The sequence below is a fragment of the Mus pahari genome, chromosome 12 (genome assembly GCF_900095145.1).
Source record: "Mus pahari chromosome 12, PAHARI_EIJ_v1.1, whole genome shotgun sequence".
Taxonomy (NCBI): domain Eukaryota; kingdom Metazoa; phylum Chordata; class Mammalia; order Rodentia; family Muridae; genus Mus; species Mus pahari.
This window is the reverse complement of record NC_034601.1, coordinates 46,043,443-46,070,293: the sequence shown is the minus strand read 5'-3', so window position 1 is coordinate 46,070,293 and position 26,851 is coordinate 46,043,443. Positions and strand designations below refer to the sequence as shown.

The following is a 26,851-nucleotide window of genomic DNA, read 5'->3' as shown; positions in this document are numbered from 1 at the left end:
CTGGATCAGCATTTACGCTAACACTTCCAAGCTTCTGGTTGTCTAACGTGCTAGGGGTCACTTGGCTAGGTTTAGTTTCAAGTACCAACTGAATACAGCCAAATTGTGATTACTTTAAGTGAGGGCAGGAAGCTCCTCAAAAGAAATCAAATTAATAGATTCGTTAATATCCAGTGTGGGGTGGAAGTAAGGAGTAGGACATTCAGAGGCAATTAAGGTGTGTGTGTGTATGTGTGTGTGTGGGGTGTGTGTGTGTGTGTGTGTGTGTGTGTGAGTGGGGGNGGGGGNGGGGGNGGGTGGGTGTGTGGGTGTGTGTATGTATTTGACTCAATAATTTTAGAAACTTCCAGTTCTCATTTACAGAAATCTATAAACCAAATTTTTCACTGAATGACATTTAAAAAAAAAAACTATCAAAGTAGAGGTCACCCTTTCTTTCATTGTCACTAGATAGCATACCCAACAGCTGCACAGCCACATTAATACTCTTTCCTATTGTACAGTAATAGAACTATACTTCTAGATTAAATCTTTATCTTTAAAGTTCTATTAAATCTTTATGATTTATTTATTTTATTTCATGCTCATGAATGTTATGTCTGCATATAGGGTTAAGTAGCAGGAGCAATGTTTCATCTGAACACAGGAAAAACATGTAACATAAAAGAGAACAGAATTGCCATGGCTGTAAGCAGTGTCACTAAGTCCTATGTCTATCCCCTGGCATCCGCTACTCCATCCTGAGGCGACTACAGAAAGTCACTCATTACAGATGAAAACAACAATGGGCATTTGTTTTAAACCCATCTATAATTAATATCCGTGAAGATCAAGTACATGCAAACTAGAAATGAAAAACCTGGGAGTGCAGAACAAAATTCTTTAGGATAAAATTGGAAATTTTTAGAGCATAAATCCCAAGAAAATCCAATTCAGGGAGAGTTCTCATAGTGCAATAGAATGGACAGAAATGCAATGAAAATTCATGTGTTGCAAAAGACCTTGAACTTTTATTGGTTATTTTTGATACTTGCAGCTCCATTTTGATTTGTCCTAGGAAAAAACTGGGATTTTAATTTTATAAAATTAAAACTTGAACTCTGTATTTGTGGTATGTGTGTGGGATATGTGATATGTCTGTTGGGTGTGACATGTATAATGTGCTCTGGTTGATATGTGTGTATGTGATATGTGTGATATTTGTGGCATGAGTGATATTGTGTGATACTTGTGATGAGTGAAATATGCATATGTAATGTATGCATATGTGATTAAGACATGTAATATGTGTGCAGTGTAAAATGTGCATAGGATATATTTGTATTGTATGAGACATGTGTATGTGATATGATATGTGTGATATATGTGTGATATGTGTGTTGCGTGTGCACGTGATGTGTGTCATGTGTTGTGTCTAATGTCTCTGCTTTGTTTGATATGCAGGAGTGTGTTTGATATTTCTTATGTGTGATATGTGTGTGTGTGGTGTATGTACTAATGTGTTTGTGGGTATGCATCCCTCTGTATACAAATGCAGAGACCAGAGGAGGATGTCAGGTGATGTCAATCATTCTCCACCATTTCAGTTTGTGTAAGCAGTTACCAAGCCATGGGAAATTCCTGTGTCTTTCTGTCCCTACCTTCAATACTGGCTTTTATGTAGGTATCTAAAATCAGGACCCTTTGCTTCCACAACATGCAATTTTACCCAAGAAGCCAATCTCCCTAGCTCCCAAAATGTTAACCTTTTAAATGGATATTCATAGATATGTTGATAAGGAATATTTTAACAAAGTTCTTAAAGCTGTGACAAGAAGTGATGGTTATATGGTATCACAAGACACCATAATGTCCAATACTTCCATATACATTTATATGAAAATACCAAATAATTAAAAATGTTATGTTTCTATTTTCCTAGTTACAGAAGATGAAGAAAATTTATTCAATTCTTGGTCTAGTTCTTAGGTTAAAAACATAAAATACATTCACACAAAAATACTTCAAAGTATTCCACTAACATTCTATAACCCAAGTCATTCATATATGTGTGTGTGAGTGTATGTAAGTATGTATGTGTGTGTGTATATATATATATATATATATATATATATATATATATATATGTGTGTGTGTGTGTGTGTGTGTGTGTGTATACGTTTATCTGTAATTATGTTTTCTCCTTTTTGTATTAGTCTACAAACATATAGTATTTGTACACAAGATGTACACAGGGTGTTTACTTTGTTAAAGAAGAGGTAACAGTTCTGCATGGGATAACTTTAAGTATCTCTAATGGGTGGCCACTGGAAAGGTGCTCAAGGAAAGATGCAAGCAAGAAGGATGTGCCCCAGCAGGTTTAACTGTACTCTGACTAAGATTCACTTCTCAGGACCAGCAGCATCGTAACAGACTCAAGGAAAGATGCATGCATGGAAGGATGTGCCTCAGCAGTTGTAACTGTTCTATGACTAAGGTGCCCTTCTCTTGACCAGCAGCATCCTAATGGCCTCGAGGGCATCTTGCCCAACCTAGCTGGTCAAGATCTGCACCCAAGAAGAGCTATTTGGGAGGAGTATAACTTGGTTCTCTTCCCTAGGAAGAAGAAAAGGAAAACTAAAACAATGTTTACTATCAGTTACAAGCCGGGAAGCTAATACCTATTAAGGCGCACTCTGGGCCAAAGGAAACAAACTTACTAAGTTTAGAATAGAGGCTGGGTAAAACAAGGACCCTTTTGATACGTCCAACGAAAATGTCCTCCTAGTTAACAGTTATCCTTTGTTCCCAAATACTCTACTGTGTTTTGCTTGTCTATCTTGGGTTTTCGCTGAGATATACCTGTTGTTTAATCAATATACTACAAAGTTAAAGCTTACAGGGTAGCAACGTCTAGAGAACTGAACAGCTGCTTTCACCCTGCTCTCAGCACCTGCTGCTCTCTGTAACATGGGGCTTCTTAAATCAAAGCAGCAGACCTGCTCCTCCAGAGGAGAGCAGAGACGCCTCCCGAGTACTGCTTCTCTAAGACCGACTGCTGGCTGACACGCTATCTTTGTACTTCATGTATTCCTATCTGTGGCTCAGAAAAGTCCTTGTTTATAGAACCAGTTCAGTGGCCCGAGCTTGTGCTGAAATTAAAAGGCTGTGCTTGAATTCGATAAGTGAAATGACAGAGGACCGAGGGTCTAAACGGCCTAATCTTAGACCATTACAAAAGGGCGGAGACACTCAAACATCACCTCTGACATTCTCCCAGCTTCTACTAAAAATAGATGGTAGCCTGGACTCCACAGAAACAGCTGTTTCTGGCTATGACTGGTGTCACTGACAAAAGCCACCCAGAATAGGAAGGCCACTAAAATAGTCGGTCCCCTGGCCTGTTGCCATCTCTGCCTCTCAGGCCACACAAGCCTCTCAGGCCTCTTAAGCGACTTCTGGTAAGCTAGCCAGATGCAGTGACAGGCCTCTATCTTTCTAGCTCTGAATTCCCACCTGCACCTACCACAGGTCGCTACACACAAACTATTTATATAACAGTAGGAGAGAAATTTGAGGAAATGGGGCTCAATTTAAGGAACACTTGGGAAATTTCACATTACCTGGCTAACTAAATTTACCTTCAAATTAATTAATTTATTTTGAGACTGCTGGACAGTAGCATTGTAGACTCTTCCTATTGCCATTACGATGGGGCCATGCAGCTGCAAAGGAACAGGTGGGTATTTCTCTGATTGGGTTACAACTAACCTTTTTGTTTTCAGCTGCAACTGACCTCTTCTGCTGAGCTCCAATGTGCCTGGGTCCTCTGAACTCTAGGACAGAAATTCTCGAGCCTGAATACAAAAAAAGGACCAGGCTCCTTCGATCTTCCACTCTTTGAGATCTACATTACAGTGTTCCCTACCCCATACCTCCCTTGATATTGCTTCCTTCTGATTCTGGACCCTCCAGCAATAGGCATGCCCCTCACCAGCACTGTTACTATGGTATACTTGTGGTCATAGCTTCTGTCAAACTTCTGCTTTCTGTCCTCCTGAGAAGCTGGTGATGAACAGTCTCAGCCTGAAGCCCAGGGCTGTGTTTCTTCTGGGCCTCAGCTCCAGATTTACAAGGGCCTTGGAGCTTCCTCTGTAGCCCTCCACAGGCTCTCGGGATCAACATTCGAAGAGCAACAAGGGCTGAGTGCTTAACCTTCACTCCCTGAAAGGCAATTTTATGCAGAAAAGACCTTGGAGGGTATGATATCCATGGAGTCATACCAGGGATGCCAATTCAAATACCAAGTGCCTCTTTTGCTTATGCATGAGAAAATAGTACTCTGCCATCGAGCAAGTTCACAAATATGTACCTAAAACCTTGCTCAAATGTCACACAGATTTGTGTCCTAAGAGGATTAAATACCATGAACATATCCTTGGCTCTGGAAAACTGTATTTTGTGAATTCTGCCCTCAACTCTCAGTCTTGGCTTTTTGTGACTTTCCCTGGTGCCCAGCATGGAGTCTACACCAAGTAACATGTATTTTCTGCTAAAGGATTCTTAAAATTGGATCGAGGCGCCAACTGTGACTCTGGGTGAAATGTGGAAGAAGTGGACAGCGCACACACAGTGACCCACACAGCACAGTAAGAGCAGGGCTGTCCTTCAGCTCTCCCCTTCAGCCTAGCTACTGAAAGGGTAACTTCCCGTTCCACCTTACAGCCAGACCCAGACATTCCCACTACTTATGGAAGAGTTAGAACAGCAGCGCCAAACCCAGCACCTCTCGAGTGCTCAGGAGCGCCCTCCGTCCTAGACCCCACCACTAACTCCAATTAGAGCAGTCTGGTACATGTCAATTTCCTTTTGGCTGGCCTGTTCCTCCAATATCTATGCAGGAGCTCAAGTACGATGTGTAAACAAACGGATCTCGGAGTAAGGGCCCGGTAGCCTGGCAACCAGAGTTGAGTGCCCAGAATGCATGGTAAAGAAAGAGAAGGAATTCCCACAAGCTATCCTCTGACCTTCACATGGCCATGCACCCACAAATATGCACATGTACACAAAAAGGTTAACAACCTGGGGATGAGGCAAATGAACAAGCTAGAAGTGTGTGGCCATCTAAAGGCTTGCTTCGGATTTTGAGTCAAACCCCATGAAAAGTACAAAGCACTTGGTGACTTGACATTAGTGGACATTTGGATCTGCCCTTGATTTACACTTCCTGGTGTTAAGACAGGAAAGCACTGATATAAAAAGGATGACGTCACCATGAGAGGTGACGTCACCATGAGAGGTGACCTCACACCCTTTACTTTACCGAGTTATAAATCGTGCACTGCAGCAGCAGGAAGGCCCTAATCTTTCCACTCCTTTTCACTTAAACTGGGATTCTGTCTTTGAGACAGTTAGGACATAAAGATTTCTGAAAGTTAAAATCAACTTAACAAAATGTAAATTCTTACCAACCTGGTTAGAATTAAGTAAACAACAAACTCAAACACTCTGGAAAGTTAAAATGATTCAACTTTAATATTGCATCATCTCCTTGACCATGGATTGAACACACTAACAGTCACTACAAACATAAAATGATTTCTTCAAGCCACTTATTAAGAAGTAATAAAACTATGCAATAATGCAGCTTGAAATATAATGTCAGTTAGAAGGAGATAAACCTAAATAAGACACAGTAACCTGGAAACAGCACTACATCTCAATACAAAATACAGCTCTTCTTACATTAGTGAGTGATCTTTACCATCACCATATAAACCATTTAAATCACAACTTCAGCATCTTTTTAAGTGATGCCACTTCATGACTTAGGAACCTCTGTTGGTTCCACACATCTTCTGTAATATCAAATCCATACTTTTAAGCTTTCATTTGTTTATCACCAACTTTATCCACTAGTCTTATTTCTATTCTTTCAAGTAATTGTCATATTGATGGCAAGAGCAACTGTCACTTATTTGAGAACTCTACCAAATCATGCGTCAGTATCTTTCCGAACCCTCCCATGTTCACTATGGTGGTTACTATAATGCCCCACTCTGAAGTAGGGACATCCTGAGACTCAAGAGTTAGGAGACTGCCCAAATTATACAGTTAGGACATTTCCAGGAAGACTGGCATGGCCCGTGATTAATGGATCCAAACAGAGAAAAGATGAGGGAAACCTGGGAGACCTAAGAGACAAGGCATATGGGAAGAAAAAATTAAAAAACACTCAAGACATCTTAAATGGGTTTCATGGACAAAATAAATAAGTTAGGGATGTACAATGACTGGGACTGTGCCTGAGGGATGTCAAACTGGAATTAGAAATTCCAGGTAACACAATGAATGGATGTATGGAGGGCTGAGTGGAGGAGCAGTGGTAGCTGTTTCTGGCCACTGGTCCAGCCGAGGTAAACAGCACACTTGCCTAGAATGATGATAACAATGACAGAGCAGAAAAAAGAAAAACTGTAGGGAAAACATGCCTGCTAATATCACAGATGTACAACACTAAAGACTTCTGAAAATGAACAGGAAAGCAAGAGTGGACAAACAAATGCAGGGACTCCCAAAACCGATCCAAGATCAGGCGAGGTGAGCTTTGGTATTCAGGGTTCCCCATAGCCACAGGAAAGGAAACATTCCTTTTACTTTCCCTTTCATATATGAAATGAATTACAAAATATGGCTGGGCCACTATAATGATGACTATGATTGTTCACTGTCAAGTTAAGACATAAGATGTCTGGTATCTGTAGGCACTTACAGCTATGCATCCAAGATGTAGCAGAACTTGGCATAACCACAAATACACAGCTTGGAAAGGGCACCGATAGAATGGCCTGCTCCTTGAAGACGATGTGGCCCTTCTTTCAACTTTTTTCCACATAGAACTTCAAGTGTGTTTTACAATGATTCTACCAAGACCAAGGGTACTGTCTCTCGATGTCATGAATCACAACTAAATAATTTGGGGACCTACCCTGACATTTAGCTACATCTCTTTCCCCAGTGTGATGATGTAAGTTGCCTTTTGAACTGAAGATGACAAACCAAACCGTGCTTTTGAAAAACTCTCATTCATCATTAGGAAACTTTTTTTCTTAGTAGTCATCTCCCACATGGAAAGTGGTTCCCATAACATTCACAATTTCTCGTAAATGTTATTACTTAGTTTAAAAGGTTGCAAAGCACAGGGCATTTTTCCATCCATTATAATGTAAGCCCACAAGCTCCCCAAGCAGCTGACTGAATTTGATCAGCGTGTGTGTGTGTGTGTGTGTGTGTGTGTGTGTGTGTGTGTGTGTGTTTGTGTGTTCAGGAGGATTGCCAGGCACCTGGCCTCCATTAAGTCCGATGAGAGAAGTAGCCACTTAGAGCATACCAGCCCTTACCACTCCCCAATACTATGTACATGGGGAAAGAAAACGTTCATAGAGGAACAGAAAGGAAGGCAGAGCAACAGGAAGACAGAGACTGAAAACACAGGAGATCGTGACTGTGGGCAGACACCACCCTTCTTAATCTCAGTGCCCATTAAATCCATCAAGACTGAAAATAGTCTTCAAATGGTTTAACATTAGATAAAACTGTCTAATAAAATCACAACATATAATGCGGAAAATTCATGAACTCAATGCTTGCTTTTGGTTTAAGTCAGGTACAGTTACTAAAGCTTAATAGTTCATGTGACAATGCATTCATATATTATTATACAAATTCACATGACAATGCCTTCATATATTATTATACAAATCTGAAACGTGAACATCAAAGAATGTAATAGAAATAGCACACACCGTCAACATGAAGATAGATTAGAGTTCATAGATTTTGCAGTGTGTGACAAAATACAGAATGTCTGATACTGATGTCTGTTTCCTTCATGCTGACTCTAGCACTTGCAGTCCACAAGATAATTAAGTGCCTAGACTCCGCGTGCCATTCGGAAGTAAACCCGGGATGCTAGTTAATCATCTTCATATCTTAGCCAGCAGGGATCAGGAAGCAGGGGGGGGGGGGGGGGAGGATGCCAGTGCCCTCATCTCCCTTTCAGCCCCTTTAGGTCTTGAGGTTAAAGGATAGGAAGACAATTCAGTCCATAAAGTACTTGCCAGACAAACATAAGGACCTCGGAACCCAGGTAAAAAGCAGAAATGAATGTGTGTGCTTGTAGTTAGAGGAGAAAGAAACAGGAGGATCTCTTGCACTCACAGGTCACCTAGTCAACCTAGATCCACATTGCATTGACAATCCTTGTCTCAAGACACAAATTAGAGAGCCTTTCTGGGAAAAAAATAAAACAACCCAAACTAGCCTCTGCTACACACACACACACACACACACACACACACACACACACACACACACACACCCAGGGGGGGGGGGGGTTGGGAAGAGGGAAAGAGACAGAGACAGAGAGAGACAGAGAGACAGAGAGAGAGAATGGAGGGGGGCAGGCCCAAAGGGAGCATGGACACAAGGCCACACTAGGCCCATCTGAACCTGTGAAATATTCCATTTACTTAGGATGTATAAATATAAAATACATCTTACAGAACAGAAGTAGGCAGAAAAAAGCCCTTGGAAGCAACTATCAACCTTTAATATAGTTAGCAATAGAAAGTGCAATGTAATGTTCATCAGTATAAAATAATGTGGACTTCATTGAATAAATGAGCCAAGAAGTAAGCTCCCTCATTTTTACCTACAGGAAATATTTACAGATCAAGATATGTAAAAGGTAGAAGTTTTAGAAACAAACAACAAAAATAATGTGAGTCCCATATTTTTTAACATGGAATAGAATAGAAAAAACTAGACACTAACAGGTTTAATGTCACTCTTGACCTTGAGACAGACATGTCACATGTACATTTGGAGTAACTGACTGGAATACTTGTTTAAATTGACTTTCAGTTCTGAACACAACCTACCTTTTAAAGGGAAGGGTTCATCAGGCAGAAGGTGCCTTAGCCAGGCATCTAGAAAGGTCAAAGGAGTGTTTCGCACCACAGTCTCTAGGAACAGAACAAGTGTCCCCTACTGCAGTCGTCAGAAGGTGTTCAAGAAGGTGGGAAAACAGCTCAGCTGCTCAGGAACAGAAGCCTCCTGGGCACTGCTCTGTCACATGTCTGGATCTGAAACTCTAATGTATGATGTGACTACAATTCTTAAGGAACTGTCTTCCTGAATATTTAAAAAAAAAAAAAAAAAAAAAAAAAAAAAAAAAACCTTTCCTCATCTGCAGAACACCTGGTAGCACAAGGTTCCACCCTGTCTGTCTCTCCTTCCGGCAGTAACGACTCCTATCTGCTGGGTACTTAACCAGTCTTCTAACTATTGGTGGCATGGCCATTTCAAAAGGGAAACCTTCGAAAAGCTAATTTAACACCTGCTTTAATTTTAAAATGTCACATCATTTAGTCTAGAGTATCTGAGTTTATAATAGCCTGAGACAGTATTCAAATTTTCCAAACATCATCAAATTTTCTGATTACCCTGACTCTAAGGGAAATTCTAGCTATTAAAATTAATAAGGAAATCAAATCATTTACTATTGCTGAAACTCCAGTTCAAAGCAGCCCAATAACATTGTGAACATTTTGATTTAAAGGGAGATCTCATTGTACATGGCATTACTTGGGGTACCTATAAACTCAGGAAGTCCAACTATCGAGAATATTCACTTGCTTTTCTTTTCACTGAGACTTTGATCCAGGGAAATCTAATTCCTTGGGTACTAAAAAGAAAGCTCACGGAGAGAAGAGAATAACGTGCAGTGATTGGCAATCTCCATCACCCTTCAATGCAGTCTTACTGCTGAAATCCAAAGAACTCGGCATCATTACCTTACAGGCCCCAGGAACCATGGTGGACGGCCTCCCAGGCAGTTCTCTAAAATTACCTAATAAGGTTGCCTGTTTACAGGCCACACACTCTGATCCTTGGACTCGGTCTCCTAGAGGAAGCAATCCTTCCTGGCGGAAACTATTCTCCCCTAGAGATTATACCTTCCATTAACTCAGCACTACAAGGCCTGGACCGTTTTCTTTTTGTCACAGGAAGTGTTGGTAAAACTGATACAATTTCCACCTTACAAAGCACCACAAAAGAGATGAACACTAGTTTAAAAACATCCCCCCGCCCGTCCCATGAAGAACGGAGAGGAACAGACTCTGATGTGTTTGCCAGTTAAGTCTGTAAAAAGTACAGTCTCTGACCGTACGTATATTATCAGGAACGAAGAGACAGTAGGACATCCATGTAAGACATAAGAGCCTGTGGTACTGAGAGCTAAAGTCACCTGCACCTATAATGTGAAGCCATGTGTCTACTCCAACCAACACAGGGCTGAAACCACATGGTGTGCTTTCCCTGTGGCCTGAGAGTCCACTAAGGGTCTGTCTGATCAGAGCTCAGTAGTGGAAGGGGTTGAAAAACCCTGAAAGCTTGAGCAGTGGTTCACAGTGGATGAACTATAGGCCACTAGCAGGAGGGAGCTCACAGGGCGGCCATTAAGTTGTCATGAAGGACTGTCCCAAAGAGAACACGCCTGGTGATGGTCATTCTCTCTGTTGCTGTTCAGACTGACGTCTGCCTCCGCTATTGCTATTCACAAGCTCCTCACCAGAACTGTGTGACTTCAAAGACAATGCCTGTGACTTCCCAAAACTGATAGCTAAATCAACCTTTTCTCTTATTAATTTTTTTAACCAAAGATATTCTACGTGCTATAATAAAAAGCTAATTCATGGCACGATAAAGTAACTTCACAAAATTTGCAAGTCAAACTTTATCCAAAGTTGATTCACACGAGTGCACCAAATAAGGTGAAACGTGTGAAATACAAACATGTCAGCCAGTAGCACCCAACCTCAAGCTAATTAGGCGGGATACAGTGCAGCTCAAGATACAGGCAGGCGGAATGCAAATGTCTGCCATTTACAAGACCATGTTCAAGACTGAAGGAAGGGAAAAGAAAAGCCTGAACCAAAACCCCAGTCTCCCATTCCCTACAGTACTGAGACATCCAGTACTCAGCACCCCAACAAAACATGTTCTCACGTGACTCCAAGTAAGGAGTGCTTCTCTACTTCCTTAAATGTCTCCTGTGGTACACTTCTCTACCTGAGTCCAGTCCATGCCCCGACGGGGTGTTATCATTAGATCCAAAGTATTTACTCACAAGAAGTCTTTCCTGACCCCCAGCTGGGTTCCCCGATCTCATCCGTGAACCCTTATGAACTGAACACCCCTCAACAAAGTAGGACATCAAAGGCGTAAGATGGAGTTCAACTTCTAAACCATCAGCTAGGATGCTCCACCAAACACAAAATAAAGCTTAAGTTCTAGCCATTGACTATTCAGAAGAGGCCTCAGAGTTAGCTGTCAGGGCTGGAGGAGCATTGCTGAGGGCGTGAATTGGATCCACACCAATGAAAGGAATGAAAAGAGGGGTGTGGTGAGCACTGCTTAGCCTTTGGCAAATGGATAATACTCTGAGGCACACAGAGACTCAGGGCAAATGCTTGAACTCTGTACAACCCATGAGTTCCAGCTCAGGTAGAGAAGCAGCTGGGTGATATATGAAAATGGGGTGCATCCCCACTTCTGCCCAAGCTCCAGTGACCCGCAGTGAATTGGGAACTTTCTAAAATAACCCCTCGTCAAAGGTCGTGGCTTACGAGTCGGGACAGCAAACACAGTCTCACCCCTCACCCCGTGAACTCACCATCGCTGAAACACTAGATAAAAATGCTCGGTATTCCAGCCTTCTGGCTATTTTAATCCCCCATGAGAGGCTGCAGTAAACTCGTACGCTCTTTCTGCTAGGACGAAGCCATACACACAGCAGAGGAGGCAGTCAGACACTTTACATGGTGGGCAGTCACCTGAGCCAGCAGACATCGGCACTGAGTCAAATCCAATGGTAATCTTGGTGGCCTAAGACCAATAGCATTTGCCTTTGTGTTTCACCTCCAAAGCTCCTCTACTTCCTATGGTTGGCGGTCTTGGCTGGGAAAGATGACAGTTCAGGGTTCTAAGGTAATGGGAAGAACGTTAGGAGAGGCTACCTGGGGCACTTTCTCTTGAAGAATGGCTTCCCTGTCAAGTCCAGGGTCCCTGCCTCTCTGTCAAGAACAACAACCACTGATGTCCCCATACGAATTGATGTAGGAGAGTCATCTGGGTCTGAAAGTACCGCTTTCAAAATGAAATGTTGATCTGGGAGTGTTCCCAACCCTGTTGGAATACACAAGAGCCCCTCCAACTGTAGAAGAGCAACGGGAACTTGAAAGGGCAGTTCAGGTAGGTTCTCAAACCAGTCTGGGGAAATACCACAGACATGGCACAGAGACAATAATGAAACAGGAGAGCCAGCTTCTGACCTCCAGGGTTACAAGATGAGAAAAACAGTTTGGCATTTATTTTAAGGGCAAGTTTCAAAACCCTACACTGGCCTGAGAAACAGGAACCAATGCTGAGGCTTTCTTTACATAGAGGGATAGCAGCCAAACATAATGGTAACTTTGAGATAACTGACATCCTACACTGCATAACTGACAAAAACACACCAAGCCACCCCCTCCCTGGCATTATGAGTCAAAACAAACTGCTGACAAACGCAGACAGCTATGTGAGGGGGTGCAACAATAACAGAGAACACACAGGCCTCTGTTTGCCTTTCAAGTGTTACAAGTCAGCTTGTGATGGAAGAACACAGCAGCTATTTCTTTAAAAGGCCTTTTACACATTTAAAATGTCTCAGATGTTCCTCAAAGCCGCTTTGCTTATAAAGAAGAAAAGGAGGGGGTAGGCATATTTAGCAAGAATGCCCGAGCCAAGCCTCCAAGAATGCCTTTTAAAAGGAATAAAGGGGAAAGAGACAGAAGCTAAGGAGGTACAAGAGAACTTTCGCTGACATCTAACGGAATTCTCAAGTTTGAAAATCCTACACATGAAAAAGTTCTATCAACAACGCAGGATAGTTTCCAGAACATGATGCCTGCTACTCTAGGGGGGGGATTTGGAGCAGGGAAGACCAACCATGTTCTGCCAAGGCGAGCCACGAGTATGATCAAGGACCTTTGTCAATAATGCAGACCAAACAAAACCACATTATTCATGTCGAAAGCGGACATTTGGAGGATCCCCCAGTTGTTTTAAGCTGGTATATTTGGAGTCATAAGTACGGCACAGAACAGAAACAAAAAGTCTTTAAGGAAATGTTAATATAAGAATTTAAAGGAAGTGAAAACACCTCGCAGGGGTTCAGAGAGTCAGCCACTGAGTGGGAGAGCTGTGAATGCTTACTGCGCATGCGGCATACAGGAGCAGGCAGGGGCAAAGATGCAGATTCTTTCAAGGATGTGAGCTAGAGGCGCAGCATGAAGGCACCTCTAACTTTTCCACAAACGTTACTTCACTAAAGATAGACACACAGTTAAGACAGCGCCCTGAATTGTGACTACTCAGCAATAAACAGCAGTGATTTTAATCTATTTACCCACATGCCTTCTTGTAAAATAACTGGCCCCAGCTGCCAAATCTCAGAAAGGTGGCATTGTTTATCTACAAATTCTAAATGACCAACTTTAGACGTTTTGCTACTTTTTTATGTGAAATTTTACCTTTTACCTCTTTCCAAGCAATAGAAGCTCTTTATCTAGATTAAGTCAAGATTTCCAAATAATAATATGGAAATTGGGAGAAATAGCAACTATTATATGTATCTGCCAAGTCTGAACACTGTTTCGAATACTATGTGGAAATACACAGAAGTAACTTTTGCCTTTAAAATTAATTGAAGGCTATTCCTTCCTTGGAACCTTGCTCACTCTCAAGGGCTCTTTCTCATTTTCCTTTAATTTATCAATGTTCTCTTTGATCCCAAGGGGGGAAAAAAAAGATAAAAACTGAATTAAACTTTTCTCAATATTTTAGATGCCACTACTTGTCATCACTTAATATGACAGAAATAGGTACTTAGCATGACAGCAATATGTGATGATGCAGGGCTGACCGTCACATGACAGTCCTTGATAAGGGCTGTATGGGTCAGAGGAACAAGAGACAGTCTGCTCCGATTGGTCAGAGAACACTGAACCCCTGGAGGTGAGCACAAGGGAGGGTGAGAGCTTCACCCAGAAGCAGGAAAGAGAAACTTCAGAGGAGAGAAGAAAGAAAGCAAAGAGGGCAGAATAAAAGAAAGGCATAAGAAGAAATCCATGCGGCTGGTGTGGAGGGGGAGGGGGAAGGGAAGGGGGTGTGAATTCATCTCTGCAAGGGAACATTCTCAATGGGCTTGCAGAGGAGCAGGCTTCTTGGCAAATGTTAGTTGACATGACTGGGTGGGGCCCCTGTTCCTCTAGTGAGCAACACAAGGGCTCAGTAAACTGCAAAGTGCTCTGAATGCATTCAAGATTCTATTCAAGTCAAGGCTTCCTGGAAATTTTATGAGGTTGATTTCACTGGCAGGGAGCTCTAAAGGCACGCCAGAGGTCAGAAACAGCAGACACACTTCTTGTAACTATCTATAGACGTTCAGATCTCAGGTGATAAAATTCTGGAAGTTCCACATACCATTTAAATCGTAAGAGGATTAAGGTGACCAACGGAATGAGGGACTAAGGTACTCAGGCAAATCTTACTGTTTCCTTAAACTAAAATGATACCTTGCTTACATAGATTAAATAAAAAAGTTTAGGTGTCCAGTAACATTTCCCCCAAACTCAGAGGTCTACAAAACAGGTGGTTAAAAAAACATAGTTTTCAATAAACCTATTTGAGACTATGAGGATGGCTAGAGACCATCTTGTGAACAGAACACACTGCTCCGAACAGCCAGCTAATGAACATTATTAACAGTAATTTCATGAAGATGAGAAAAAAAGCAATTGTCATGGTCCTTAAGTGAGCACATAGTTCCAATGAGTCCTTCTGAAAGAAAGGCTGGAAAAGGCATGTAATATCAACATGGCTCACGCCTGTAGTTATGGACTCTGACAAACCAAGTGTCATCCCATGAGGACGCACATACACACAGCTCCTGTCCTGAGACCTTCAGTCAACATCAACCCTCCAGCGAGAAAAGGGATCTAGGTAGCTTGAAGCAGATCTCTGCTGTACAGGGACTGATAACGAAGGTGAGCAATAATGCTTCTAATACACCTAACATTGATCTTCCTTACCCAGCAAGTCCATTATTTGGGTTGAAACACAGGTTCATATAATATAATGATTAAAAGAATATAAAACTGCTTTCTCTTCTATAAAAACTACATAACAAAGTACGAAATGAACCAATCTTTGTACATTCATATCTCTCATTTGTCTGCATTTTCCACTTACAGAGCCAACAAATGCTGAAAAGGTGCACAATAAAAAGTTGTACCTGACTGAGTGTAGTTCAGAGATGCGCCTGCCTGACGCACACAAGACCTTGGGATTGATCTTAAATTAACCCCAAATACGTTTCCATTGTCCATCTTGACATCACATCATTTGAGAGAGATTTCCAAAACTCATGTGCGATTTCACCCACACACAGAGAGTTCATTAAAGGTTATAGTGTCAAAATCTAAGATTTTGATCTTACTAGCAATTTCAAATAGTGCCACAATATAAATGTTATATTTTATAATAATGCTAGTAAAATGGTTTACATAGCACTCAGAACCTGAAACTTCACACAGTCATGGTTCCTGAGAAGTCATTGACATCGCATTCTGAGGTTTAATGAGAATCCTCCAATGGTTGCTTACTGCCTTAAGCTGGAGTCTGTCCTCCCAGCAGCACTTATACAGTCAAAAAAAACCCTAAGATGTAACTATGTCTGCCTTGCAGCAGAGGGAACGGTTACTGTCAGCAGAGAGGCTGTTTAAAGTCTCCTTCCAGGGCAAAGGTCATCACTATCAAAGACTCTGCCCTTGAGGATGGGAGATCCTGCAAGATCCAGCTTAGGTCCTGCTCTGTCCGGTAGGAGCTGGAGCAAAGACCCAGCACAACTGACAGACTGTGAGTTGAGAAACTAACAGTCAGTCTTATTTGCCTGACCAGAGATTTTCCTCCCTTCTGCTTGTACATGAAAATGATCGTAAAACTTAGTAGTCCTTGGAGAAATATTTTTAAAGAATGAGGCCTTAAGGCTAAACCACACCAGAAGATAACCTTCTAGCATGTGTACATACCTGCTTATCTGTTGTAACAGACTCTGCCAGCTAACAGCACATTCTCCCAATCCCTGTTCTCCTCTGTCTTCCTCTACAATACAATGGAGGTTGAAATTTACATTTTCAGTAGACCAAAACCTTGAAACTGGGAGAAATCTAGGACATGCTTTGGTTTTTTAGACACAAGATAAGGGAAGGGGAGGGGAGGGGAGGGGAGGGGAGGGGAGGGGAGGGGAGGGGAGGGAAGGGAATGTTGTCCTCTTCCTCCTTTCCCCTCTCTTCTGTAGCCTCAGGGGGAGGGAGGAGGGAATTCAGCTAAATCAAAAAAGCTCCACCCTGGAAGGGAACAGAAAGACAAAGCCCAATCTCCAAGGATGGAAATTACAGAGCCAGAAAGCATGGACTTGTAATTACATAGAAAACTGTCATTTGGGTGCCATTATTCACCACATATTTTCACAACGAGGTGACACATATACTTGTCTCTGTAGACACTTTTAATAGCTTTGTGCTCAGCACCTAGCTCAGTACTCTATACCAGCAGCTGGCCAACGACAACCCACAGGCACAGCTCAATCCGGCACAGTTTTTGTAAATAGGATTTCTCGGACCATAGTCCTGCCAATTAATTTACACACGTTTCTTCCTACAGCAAAGGCAAAGCTGACTGTTTCCCAGGAACAAGGTCCAACGTATTTACTATGTGGCTCTACAGTCAGGGCAACCCTGACTCAAGCTACCTTTAGAAAGAGTCATTTAATCTCATTTGAGGTCTCTCAACCAATTCCCTATAACTAGACTTAAAATTGTACACAGTGCACTGCTTTGAGTTTTAATGTTAAAGGCAGGAAGTGGACCTGTAACTGTCTGCTAGCCACATGACAAACGCTTCCTACTTCGTTTTATCTGCAAAGAACTTTGTGTTCTTTAATGATGTAAGTCCTGCTTATTTAAATTAGCCTGCCAGCATTTATCATGCAATAAAAAACAAACGGGGATTCTTAATCAAGAGTAAGCACAGCTGTTAATATTATAAATTGTAATTAAATACGTTTAAAGTTCTAAAACTTTTCAAAGTAGAGAATGGCGTTTAAACATTAAAACAAAAATGTATCTGCCCCATGTGTGAAACGTTGATCAATGTTGATTTCATCATAATTTTCAACATATGCATGTTAATCAAAATCAATCAGTGCAGCATTAATTCTAACACATTCCTGATTCTAAAAATGGCAAAACTAGTCTGGGCTTACAAGCCTTTCCACGAAGAGTTTCAAGTGATTTTGCTTGGCATATCCTATCCAGCAAAGTTTCTCACACTTGGATGACACTCTAATGAGTTCCAACTGTCTTCTCCTGTGTAGTACGAATTTACACTTCCATATCTATCACTATTAGGAGTTGAACTGTGTCTTCTAAAGAGATAAATGAAATTCTAGGCTCACCCTTACTGGTGACCCTGACTTTACTTGGAAATAGTGTCTTTGCAGATGTAGCCAACTTAAGATGGGTCATTAAGCCCCATCTCAAACAGCAAATGACCTGAGAAAAAGGGTTTGGCTGGACAGAGGGAGAATAAGGGGGGGGGGGGGAGAGGCAGCAGCAGGAGGAGACATCATGTGTTGGTGTAGGCTCATTCTGGAGTTCTGCTTCCTCATGCCAAGGAAGACCAAACCTAACAGAATCTGCAAGAAACATGGCAGCATGCCCTCCAGGAGAGATACCCAGAACAAGACCTGGCATGATGTTTTGCTTTCAATTTCAACCTCCAGAACTGGGAGAGAAACAAGTTCTCTTGCTTGAGCCATCCAGGTGGTTGCTCTTTGTTATAACAGTTCAAAAAAAAAAAAAAAAAAGAATGCCATGGCACACTTGTGGCAGCCTGTGTACATGTTGCAGTAGTGCCACAATCAGGTAGTACTGCACTGGAGAGGAAGACAGAGGAAAACAGGGATTGATTTTGGACAACACCATTCAGTAAGACCTCTGAGTCATCATTCCATTCACCCAACTGTGTGAGCTGCTGTTTGCTTTTCCTGTAGTCCCTAATGAAGAATGCTTTTGGTAAGGACCTCCTCAGAGTACCTTGTCAAAACGAGCACATCTATAGACTTGTATCTAAAGAGACCAGAACTCAAGCCCAAACAGTGATGCTCAGGGAGACCGAATATATTGAAAGTTGATTCAGAAAGCTGAAGGATGTTTTACTATACAACAGCTAGCCTTGAGCTCTGTTCTATCTACACCCTCCCCCAATTAGTGCTAAATGCTAATCCCTTTGGATTCCTGGAAACTCTACTTCCTTGTTAAACCACTGAAAAGCTAGAGTCTTCTCAGGGTAGACGTCCAAGCACTTCAGGGCTATAGTATTATCACTGCAGAGGCTTGCCTGCTTTATAAACAGACTTTAAATTAGCTTTGTGAGGAACTGGCAGAGGAGCTTTCTCTAACTAAATAACAAATCTGCCACTTGAAAGACATCATTCATCAATCTTCTTTGTGGGAGTGTTGTTATTACGAAACTAAAAACAACCTTTCTTTCTTAAGTGCTTCTGGATTGTAATTATCAAATCTTAGCCATCACCAGATATTTTCAGGCAGGAAAACATCAATTTCAATAAGCTGCCTTAAAACTGAAAAACATAAAAGGTACTCAACCGTAAGCCAAGTTCACTGGAGTCTTGTGCATTGGCTTATTGCTTTATCGCATAATGGTTATCTCAGGAATTGATAACCATTAATAAACTGGAATCTGCAGGAACAATGCCCCAATTTTAAAATCCAGATAATATATGTGCATAAAATGTAATCTTGACTTGAAAAATACTAAAGACTAAAGTTTAAAAAACTATATATTTTCATATATACTTAAAGGCTGCAGGATAGCAGGTTGGAGTTGAAATCAAATAAAACAACTAAGTAACAGATACCTGGGATACATGCAAATATTTCATTAAAATGTTTTAAGTGGAGTATTTCCAAATTACATATGGAGAATTTTGATTTCTTTTAGATATTGAAAAAGGGACACCAATGAAGAACTTGCTACAACAAGTCAACTATCAACTTAAAAACAACAACAACAACAACAAAAACCCAACCTACTTTTTATGTAGTAAACAAAGCAACAGGGGTGCAGTTAGCCAAACCTACTGGGTCATAAAGTCATTGTCAAGAGTCTCCAGGCTCTCTTGCCCACCCTAACAGTCTTTCTTTGTTTAACTCTGAAAACATTTGTCCAAATAACTTTCTTGTGACCTCTATGTTAATGATGTGTTAAAGAAATTATTCCTTTCATTTCCAAGGGTTAGAAGCTATTCATAATTTCTCAGATGCATGAAAATATTCTTATTGGGAACAAATAAAAATTTTTCTTCACTCATTTACCTAGGAATTAAGTTTCTTAAAAAAATAAACTTCCATGTCCTGGTGGGCAGACATATTTCTGCATAGAAATAGTAATGTTTTAATTATCTCGTTTTGTATTTAAAAAGACAATATACCTAGAATACAGAGAAGAATACAAAATTTAAATAGTCAGTGACTATATTAAAATACTGCTGTTCAAAACAATTGTGGTCTATTTTACTTAGAAACCATATTTTTTTGCTTGCAATTTATCTCTGTTCCTTGTGAATTTAAAAAGGCTATAATTTTCCACTGTTAGAAAGTAGAAAATATAGTCTATTTAAATAAATACAACTATTCCCTTTCATGTACTGTTAAATAATAGATATTTATTTAATAAATAGATATTTATAGAACAGGCGGCATTAGATACCAGTAAATTTACTTCCCCGCCTCAAGTCAACGCAGTGCTACAATTATAGGTGTGGTCACCATGTCTGACCTAAATTTAAATGTAAAACACATCCCATTACCTAAAACAGTGGAGGCATAGTGTAAGTAAAGGAAGTAGGCTTGTTTGTAGTATTGTTTGTTACAGATACTCTTTTATTGTTATTATTGTTGGGGGTGGTGAATGGGTTGCTTTGTTTTTTCCTGCTGTCATTTTTTTTTTCCAAGTCCATTTTTTTTTTTTTTTGCTTAACTATGTCTCTTTAAAAGATCAGCTGGAAAACATTCTGGCTTAGCCCAGCCTGGGGTTAGCAGCAGGCACACTGGTAACAGGTCCTCTAGGAGAAGGACAGCTCATTAACATAGCAGATAACAGGTTTTCCTTAGCTCAGCTTAGTCAGTAAACAATGGGAAAATCTGCCTGATGTTTCTGCAGTTCAAATAAAGGCTAGCCTCTCAAAGGATTAGCTTCTCTATGCTGAAATACCCTCCCATTAAACCTTAATAAGTGCGAGCATTAATATGGGAAAGAACAGAATACTGCCCCCTCCTATAAGAGCACTTGCTCCATTTTCTCTGAGAATGGATTTGTCTTCTTCTACCTGCTATACAAAAAACTGAAAGGGAACCCCAAATGATATTAGCAAGACAACATCTATGTTGTCTCTGTGTGCACTTTTAAAGCCTTTATTTTCTCCACAGACAGCTTTCCGAATGCAGAGTTAGTCTACCTCCTGTAAATTAACTTTGGGTCTGTTTCAGGAGTGAAGATCCTGGGAGGAAAGGGATTATAGGACCCCACTTGCAGGCATAGCTCCTGAAACCATGATCCTGGACTATCCCTACATGGCTGTCCTTCAACAGGCTCTGGGCAGCGGCTCACTGATGCTCACTTTACTGATGGAAGATAAATTCACTATGAAAACAAACGACTGAAGAATCTGCCAGTAAACTCACAGAAGAAAAGGTTGTAGCAGTGGTCCCCAGGACTAACCCTCATGTCTCTTGCATCCCCCAAACCAACTGGAGCCAGTCTCCTTTTTCCCATGCCCCCAGTAGACCTCTCTGCAAGTTCCTGCTACAACCCCCAAGCACACTGACAGGAACTCTTAGGTCACACCTCACTACATAACTCTTCAAAAAACACATGTTCAGAACAGGTTAAACACCCAACTGAAGACACATCAACTCAAGCCAGGTGAGGTTCAATTGCTTCTCTAACACCTGGGAAGAGAGACAAAGGAGGGTGGCTGGACCAATCAAGTGCAGTCCCCCAACCCCACGGGCCTTTCCTGGGTCAGAAACCATTACTCTGCCATTCTTGATGTAACAAAGTTTCCCGGTGCCTTAGATGTCTCTTTGGGCAGCACTGGCACTTACCTAGCTAAAAGCCCTACCTCACTGCTTCCAGAGTACTAACAAAGAAATACACTGAAAGCTGTCAGCTTATTCTACATTGATTTGTTGTACATGTGTTACACTGAATTGTACATCACATTAGCATGAAATGAACAATTCAGGTCACTTGTTCTTTAGCAGTCAACTAAGGCAGCTCCACTTTCAGAACTGATGACCCAATGTTTGTTTTTAATTTTTTTTATTTACATTTAATTTTAAAATAAAGCCAGAAAGAAGTCCATCATTGACACAGCAGACACATGGACATTGATCATCTGGACACAGGCACTCATCGAACACAACTTTATCCAATAGAGAATCACTTGAAGCAGCCGGTGTGAGTTGTTTTTAATTCAAAATGACAATTTCTCCTGCTGTTCTTCAGTGTCAACAATATTACTGTGACCAGTGAGTCAGCTCGGGATCAAAGAGGACAGTCCAAAGGATGTCTAAGATTCCCAATAGCCAGTATGTCTGACACATCAGTGACCATTTTACTGAACAGTACAGTCAGTAGCTGAACTTCCTCATGGACAGTCTTAAAATTTTCTGTAAGGTTTTTACAAAGCAAAATGCCACAGAGCTCCACGAGCAAGGATGTACCTCACATCAGTTGTGTGAATCCCAGGGATGCTTCACAGGGAATGTGCACAAGTGAATGACAGCAGAGAGACACAGATCTGAAGTCCATGTCCTATGCCAATGGTACACTATAAGACATCACTAGAAAATTATTAGCACAGAAGAATGTGTACTTTCAAATGTGGGCTATAGACCATAAAAAAATTAAAAAAAAAAAAAAAAAGAGGCCACGGATGATATTAAAATTCAAAAAGGGAATATGCTATCCCAGAATACAAACTACTGTATTTCCTCTTACAGTTGATTTTTAAGATGGAATAGTTAAATTTACCTGGATACTTAAACCAAGGGAACAGATGCAATTTACAGTTGCCTAATTATGGCCAATCTGATGTGACCTAAAACTGTCTGTGGCACTCTACACAGTTAACAAAATTTTATATGTGTTCTGTGATTTCTTTTTTGACAAAGGTGTGAATGCAAGACAGTTGGTGTAGTGATAATTATAACATGTCTGCTGAACTGGACATGCTTCAGGACTCTTTGGAACACATAAAAGTGGGATATGAGTTTGCCACCTGAATCTTATATCCAGCTAAAACACGACTTCTACTTCCAAGTGCTTGACTTGAGAGTTACACACTTTGCTGGCATCCTGATATCATAAAGTACTTAGCAGGAATACCAAGAACTTCAAGGCTATATCTAAATAGGAATTACAGTGACATTTGTAAAAAAAAAAAAAAAAAAAAAATAGTTTTTTGGGGTTTGGGGTTTTGTTGTTCTTTGTTTGTTTTTTTGTTGTTTTTTTTTAATGGTACAAATACTATGTGAAAATGTTTACATCAACATCTGGATTTCAAAAACTTGTTCCATCATGTAAAGCCCTTAAGAACAACCCCATCCCACCCCACGGTCTCTGTCTATCTACCTTGCTGCTAGAATCTTATGGCAATTCAAACTCTCACTGAGTTTGAAGCCCTGGGGAGGCTTTGAGCTTTACAACTGAAAAGCAGCCAGGAAATTCACTGCCCTCAAGAAATATAAACTGTCTTCCAAGAACGTGAAGTGGAGGACGCAGAGTCACAGAACTGCTGTACTCCACAGGTACATTAGGACTGTGAATGAGCTGGAAAACATTTGAGATCAACATTTATGTCATTTTACCTTTGGCAGAGGCCTTTGCTGTGCTTGAATGTGATGGTTTTGCATGCTCTGTATATTTATTTGGCCAGCTCTTACAAACAATTTCAGAGCCTATGTAACTAGATAACTAAATTTTCCATTACACAACCCTAAACCATCTCAAACCAAGTGAGATTATGTTTTCTGATATGAAAGATTATATGTCTCTTAGATATTTTCCTAACTTAACTCAAATACTGAGTGGTAAATAAATTCAGCTAACGCTAAGACATTACATATCTTAATTCATGCTAGCTTTCCAGCTGGAAATACTTCTTTGATTGGTTAATATTCTAGCTAAATTTAAAGGAGCTCAGAAGAGGAGAAAACTATCAGTTCCACTATCTAGCTGAAGACAGATATTTAAATCCAAAACCTAAAAAGCCAGACACCAGACATCACTGCACCCTTACCTAAAGCATTCTGCTACAGAAGCTCAACATCCTGGTTTAAGTAAATATTTATATACTGGCAGGTCTGAAGGTTACTGAGGAGAGACCCCTATCTCATAATCAGCAGCTTGATAAACAGGAACTGCAGTTGGAGGACTTAACTGGTCAAAAGAATGTGATCTGAATCCTATCTCTGGATTCAAGTGGAGACACAGCATCTAAGCAGTTAGATGCAGTTAGATTCTATCTAGTTAGGGAATGTTCTTGTAACGAAGGGGCACGGGATTGCCCATACCCTTAAGTGGGCCTGTCAATTTTCAAGAGGAAAACCCCCTCAGAAAAGGCATCTGTTTAAGAAACTGTTGAGAACTAGATAAAGCCTATCTAAGAATGGAGGCTGACATAGTGATCACTTCAGCTACCGACCACACTCATCCCTAGAGAGCGCCCTACTTTTCTGTGTAATAAACCCACTCTCTTCTCTACTGCACTTTATGGTACTTGAATTCATACCATTAGAGCTCACAACGACTGGGAGACACATAGAGTCAGAGTGATATTCCAGTAGCATCAGCCAGTAGACTCAGGAGCATCCAGAGTTTAAGGCAAGCCATGCGGCATAGACAGTCTGAGGCCAGGCTAGAGAGTTCAGAGCACTGGCTGTTCTTCCGGATGACCCAGATCCAATTCCCAGCACGCAACTGTGTAACTACAGTTCCAGAAAATCTGATACCCTCACACAGATGGGCAGGCAAAACGTCCACGCACGTCAAATAAACATTTCAAGAAGAAAATTTTAAAAAGGAAGTTTAAGGCCATCCTGGGCTACACGAGAACTTGTCTTTGTGGAGTGGGTGAAAGGGGTGGAGCAGAGACAGAGAGAGAAAGACGAGAATGGCGACAGAGAACGAGAACATTTCCTGACTATAGAGTAAGGACTAAAATTTAATGTCATATTCGTCTTCCCTGGCCAGTTTCTCACTTAGTGGTCAAAATATGTATGCTGAAAGAGCATCTACTCCCGGCGATTTCACTAAGAGATTCGAAGAGAATCTAAAGTACTGCATCTCTCACACCAGATGCTGAAGCAGATAAGCATCAAGAAACCTCACTCATTATTGGTTGGAATGGAAAACAACACAGTCACTATGTCAGGATAGAATTCACAAAGTTAAACACAGGCAAGTCATAAAATCAAACGACCATGCTCCTAAGTATTTACCCAGATGACGTGAATGTTCCTACCAGCTCCAACATAGTTGCCAAAAGTTTGAAGCCATCAAGGTACCCTTCAACACAAGAGTGAATATAGAAACAAACTGTAGTACAAACATACAATGTCATAATCCATGAAATAAGAAAGGGGGCTGTCAAGCTATAAAAAGACCAGCAGGAAACCAGTCTGAACAGTTACTTATTGCACACTGTGTAGGTTGAAGGTAGAGCATTTCTTGTCATTTTAATAGTGTGCTATACAGCCTTTAACAACTGAGCCACTTACCCAGCTTAACACAGGGAGTTTTTACAGGGTATGGGTAAACATGCAACAAGTATATGTTTGTAAACCACAGAACAATAAAAACAGTGAACCATATGTTGACGGTAGTGTATACCACACTAAAGCAAAGATGGCACCACAGTGAAGCTCCGTTCTCAATGCTGAGCATGACCATATGCATCCCGGAGCTGACACTACTATGATCCAGAATACGTTGACCCCACACAGATGACAAGAGAACAGACAAAAGCATACTGTCATAGCTACTTCCATAGAAATGGAGCTTCTTAACTTTTTCTCAGACTCTGAGGTAGATGGTTCACCAGACCCTTGCCTGGACCATAGTCCAGCTGCCACTGCCTGAGACCCAAGGCGCTTGGTATCTGAGGAGAGGTGAGGAGTGATATAGGAAGAGGAAGGTTAGTTGAAGTTAAGATTCTAAGAACATGACTTCAGAGCCATCATCCATGCTAAGGTGGTAATTTGTAGTGACGCTTCTCATGAGCACAGTCACACAACCTTGGTAGGTAACCCCAATAATCATGCTGGTTTACCAAGCTGGACCAGGATGGAATTGTTTCTTTGTTTTGTCAGTGGCTTATCTAGGGAGAAGACCTGCTAATTCGCATGTCTTCATGAAAATCCATATAAAAGATGTAAGCTGGGGAAGACTGCTCGCTTGGCAGGAAGCAGCATGAACTACTGTGAGCAGTCTTTCTGTGAAACACAAAGTGCTCTAAAAAGGAGTCCAGAGAAAAAAGCAAGACCATTGGCTCAGGTTCAACGTTCTACCTCAACTATTGCCAAACTTAAATAATAGGAAAAAGAAACAGGCAAGGAAACCGCATAGTCCCCAGAACACATGAACGGCACTTCTGTTAACCTTACGACACAATGCAACAGGAAGAACGTGAGACAAGGAACAGCACACATCCCACATGCTCACCTGTCCTGAGATTGCTCTTCGTACATCCTTTCCTTGCCTTCTTTAAAGAGCCGAATGGCTCGCTTCGACTTCTTCATGAGACTATCAATGTAGATTTTAAAGTACTCATTCTCGCTCAGCTGAGCCAGCTTCTGGTTGTCATCATATTTACTCAGTATAAGTCGCAAGTGCTGATACGTATCAGGTAAAATATCAAGTATATACGGTGGGCTGTTCTTCAACTGAAGCTTGGGGTTTTGGCACAGTCTCACCTAAAAACAAAGAAAATATTACTTTATGGAAACCATAATATTTTCTGTTATAGGGAAGTTATAAATGAAATAGAGCTATGTCCCCTTCCTTTTCCATAATACAATCTGTGATCTGAATTATTGAATCTGCTTACAACACCCAAATCCCGTTTTCTTATTCCAGGCAAACTTTGCTATTCCATCTTCATTTTCACCTCTAATCATTTTGATTATCTTTTCCATAGTGTCCTAGAGTGTCCTATCTAATAGAACACCAGTGTAGTAGTTACTAATCGCCTCGTAAAATCAATATGGTTTTTAATGAAAACAAGCAACCAATGAATATTTAATTTTAAGATGCTATTTTACTGTATTATGCTCATGGCTAAAGCTTTTTCACAGACTTTAATATTTGAATTCACTGTTTCTGAACCTTAACAACTGAGTTATTAAGCAGTTAAACAGGTGTCAGATCTACAGAAGCGTTTCTCTCTTCCTGATGTCTAATAGGCTTATAAACATGTGATGTGCACAGTTCAGGCACTCCACCAGGTGCCACGCATTCAGTGGAGCAGTAAAGAGGAAGGGCTGCCTGCAGAACTGAAAATACTTTCCGCCAGGAAAAAAAAGGAAAGAGGAGGAGGAGGAGGAGGAGGAGGAGG

At 41.0% G+C, this 26,851-nt stretch overlaps 1 protein-coding gene across 7 annotated transcripts in view; it reads right to left on the bottom strand.

Moving 5' to 3' along the window:
- Cblb (Cbl proto-oncogene B) overlaps positions 1-26,851 on the bottom strand; it is a 173,506-nt gene that overhangs the window by 131,316 nt on the left and 15,339 nt on the right. For all 7 annotated transcript variants that reach the window (XM_021210048.1, XM_021210049.1, XM_021210047.2 and 4 more), the window contains one exon: positions 25,960-26,210. In XM_021210048.1, coding sequence (XP_021065707.1) covers positions 25,960-26,210 — 251 coding nt within the window. The remainder of the gene's footprint in view (positions 1-25,959; positions 26,211-26,851) is intronic.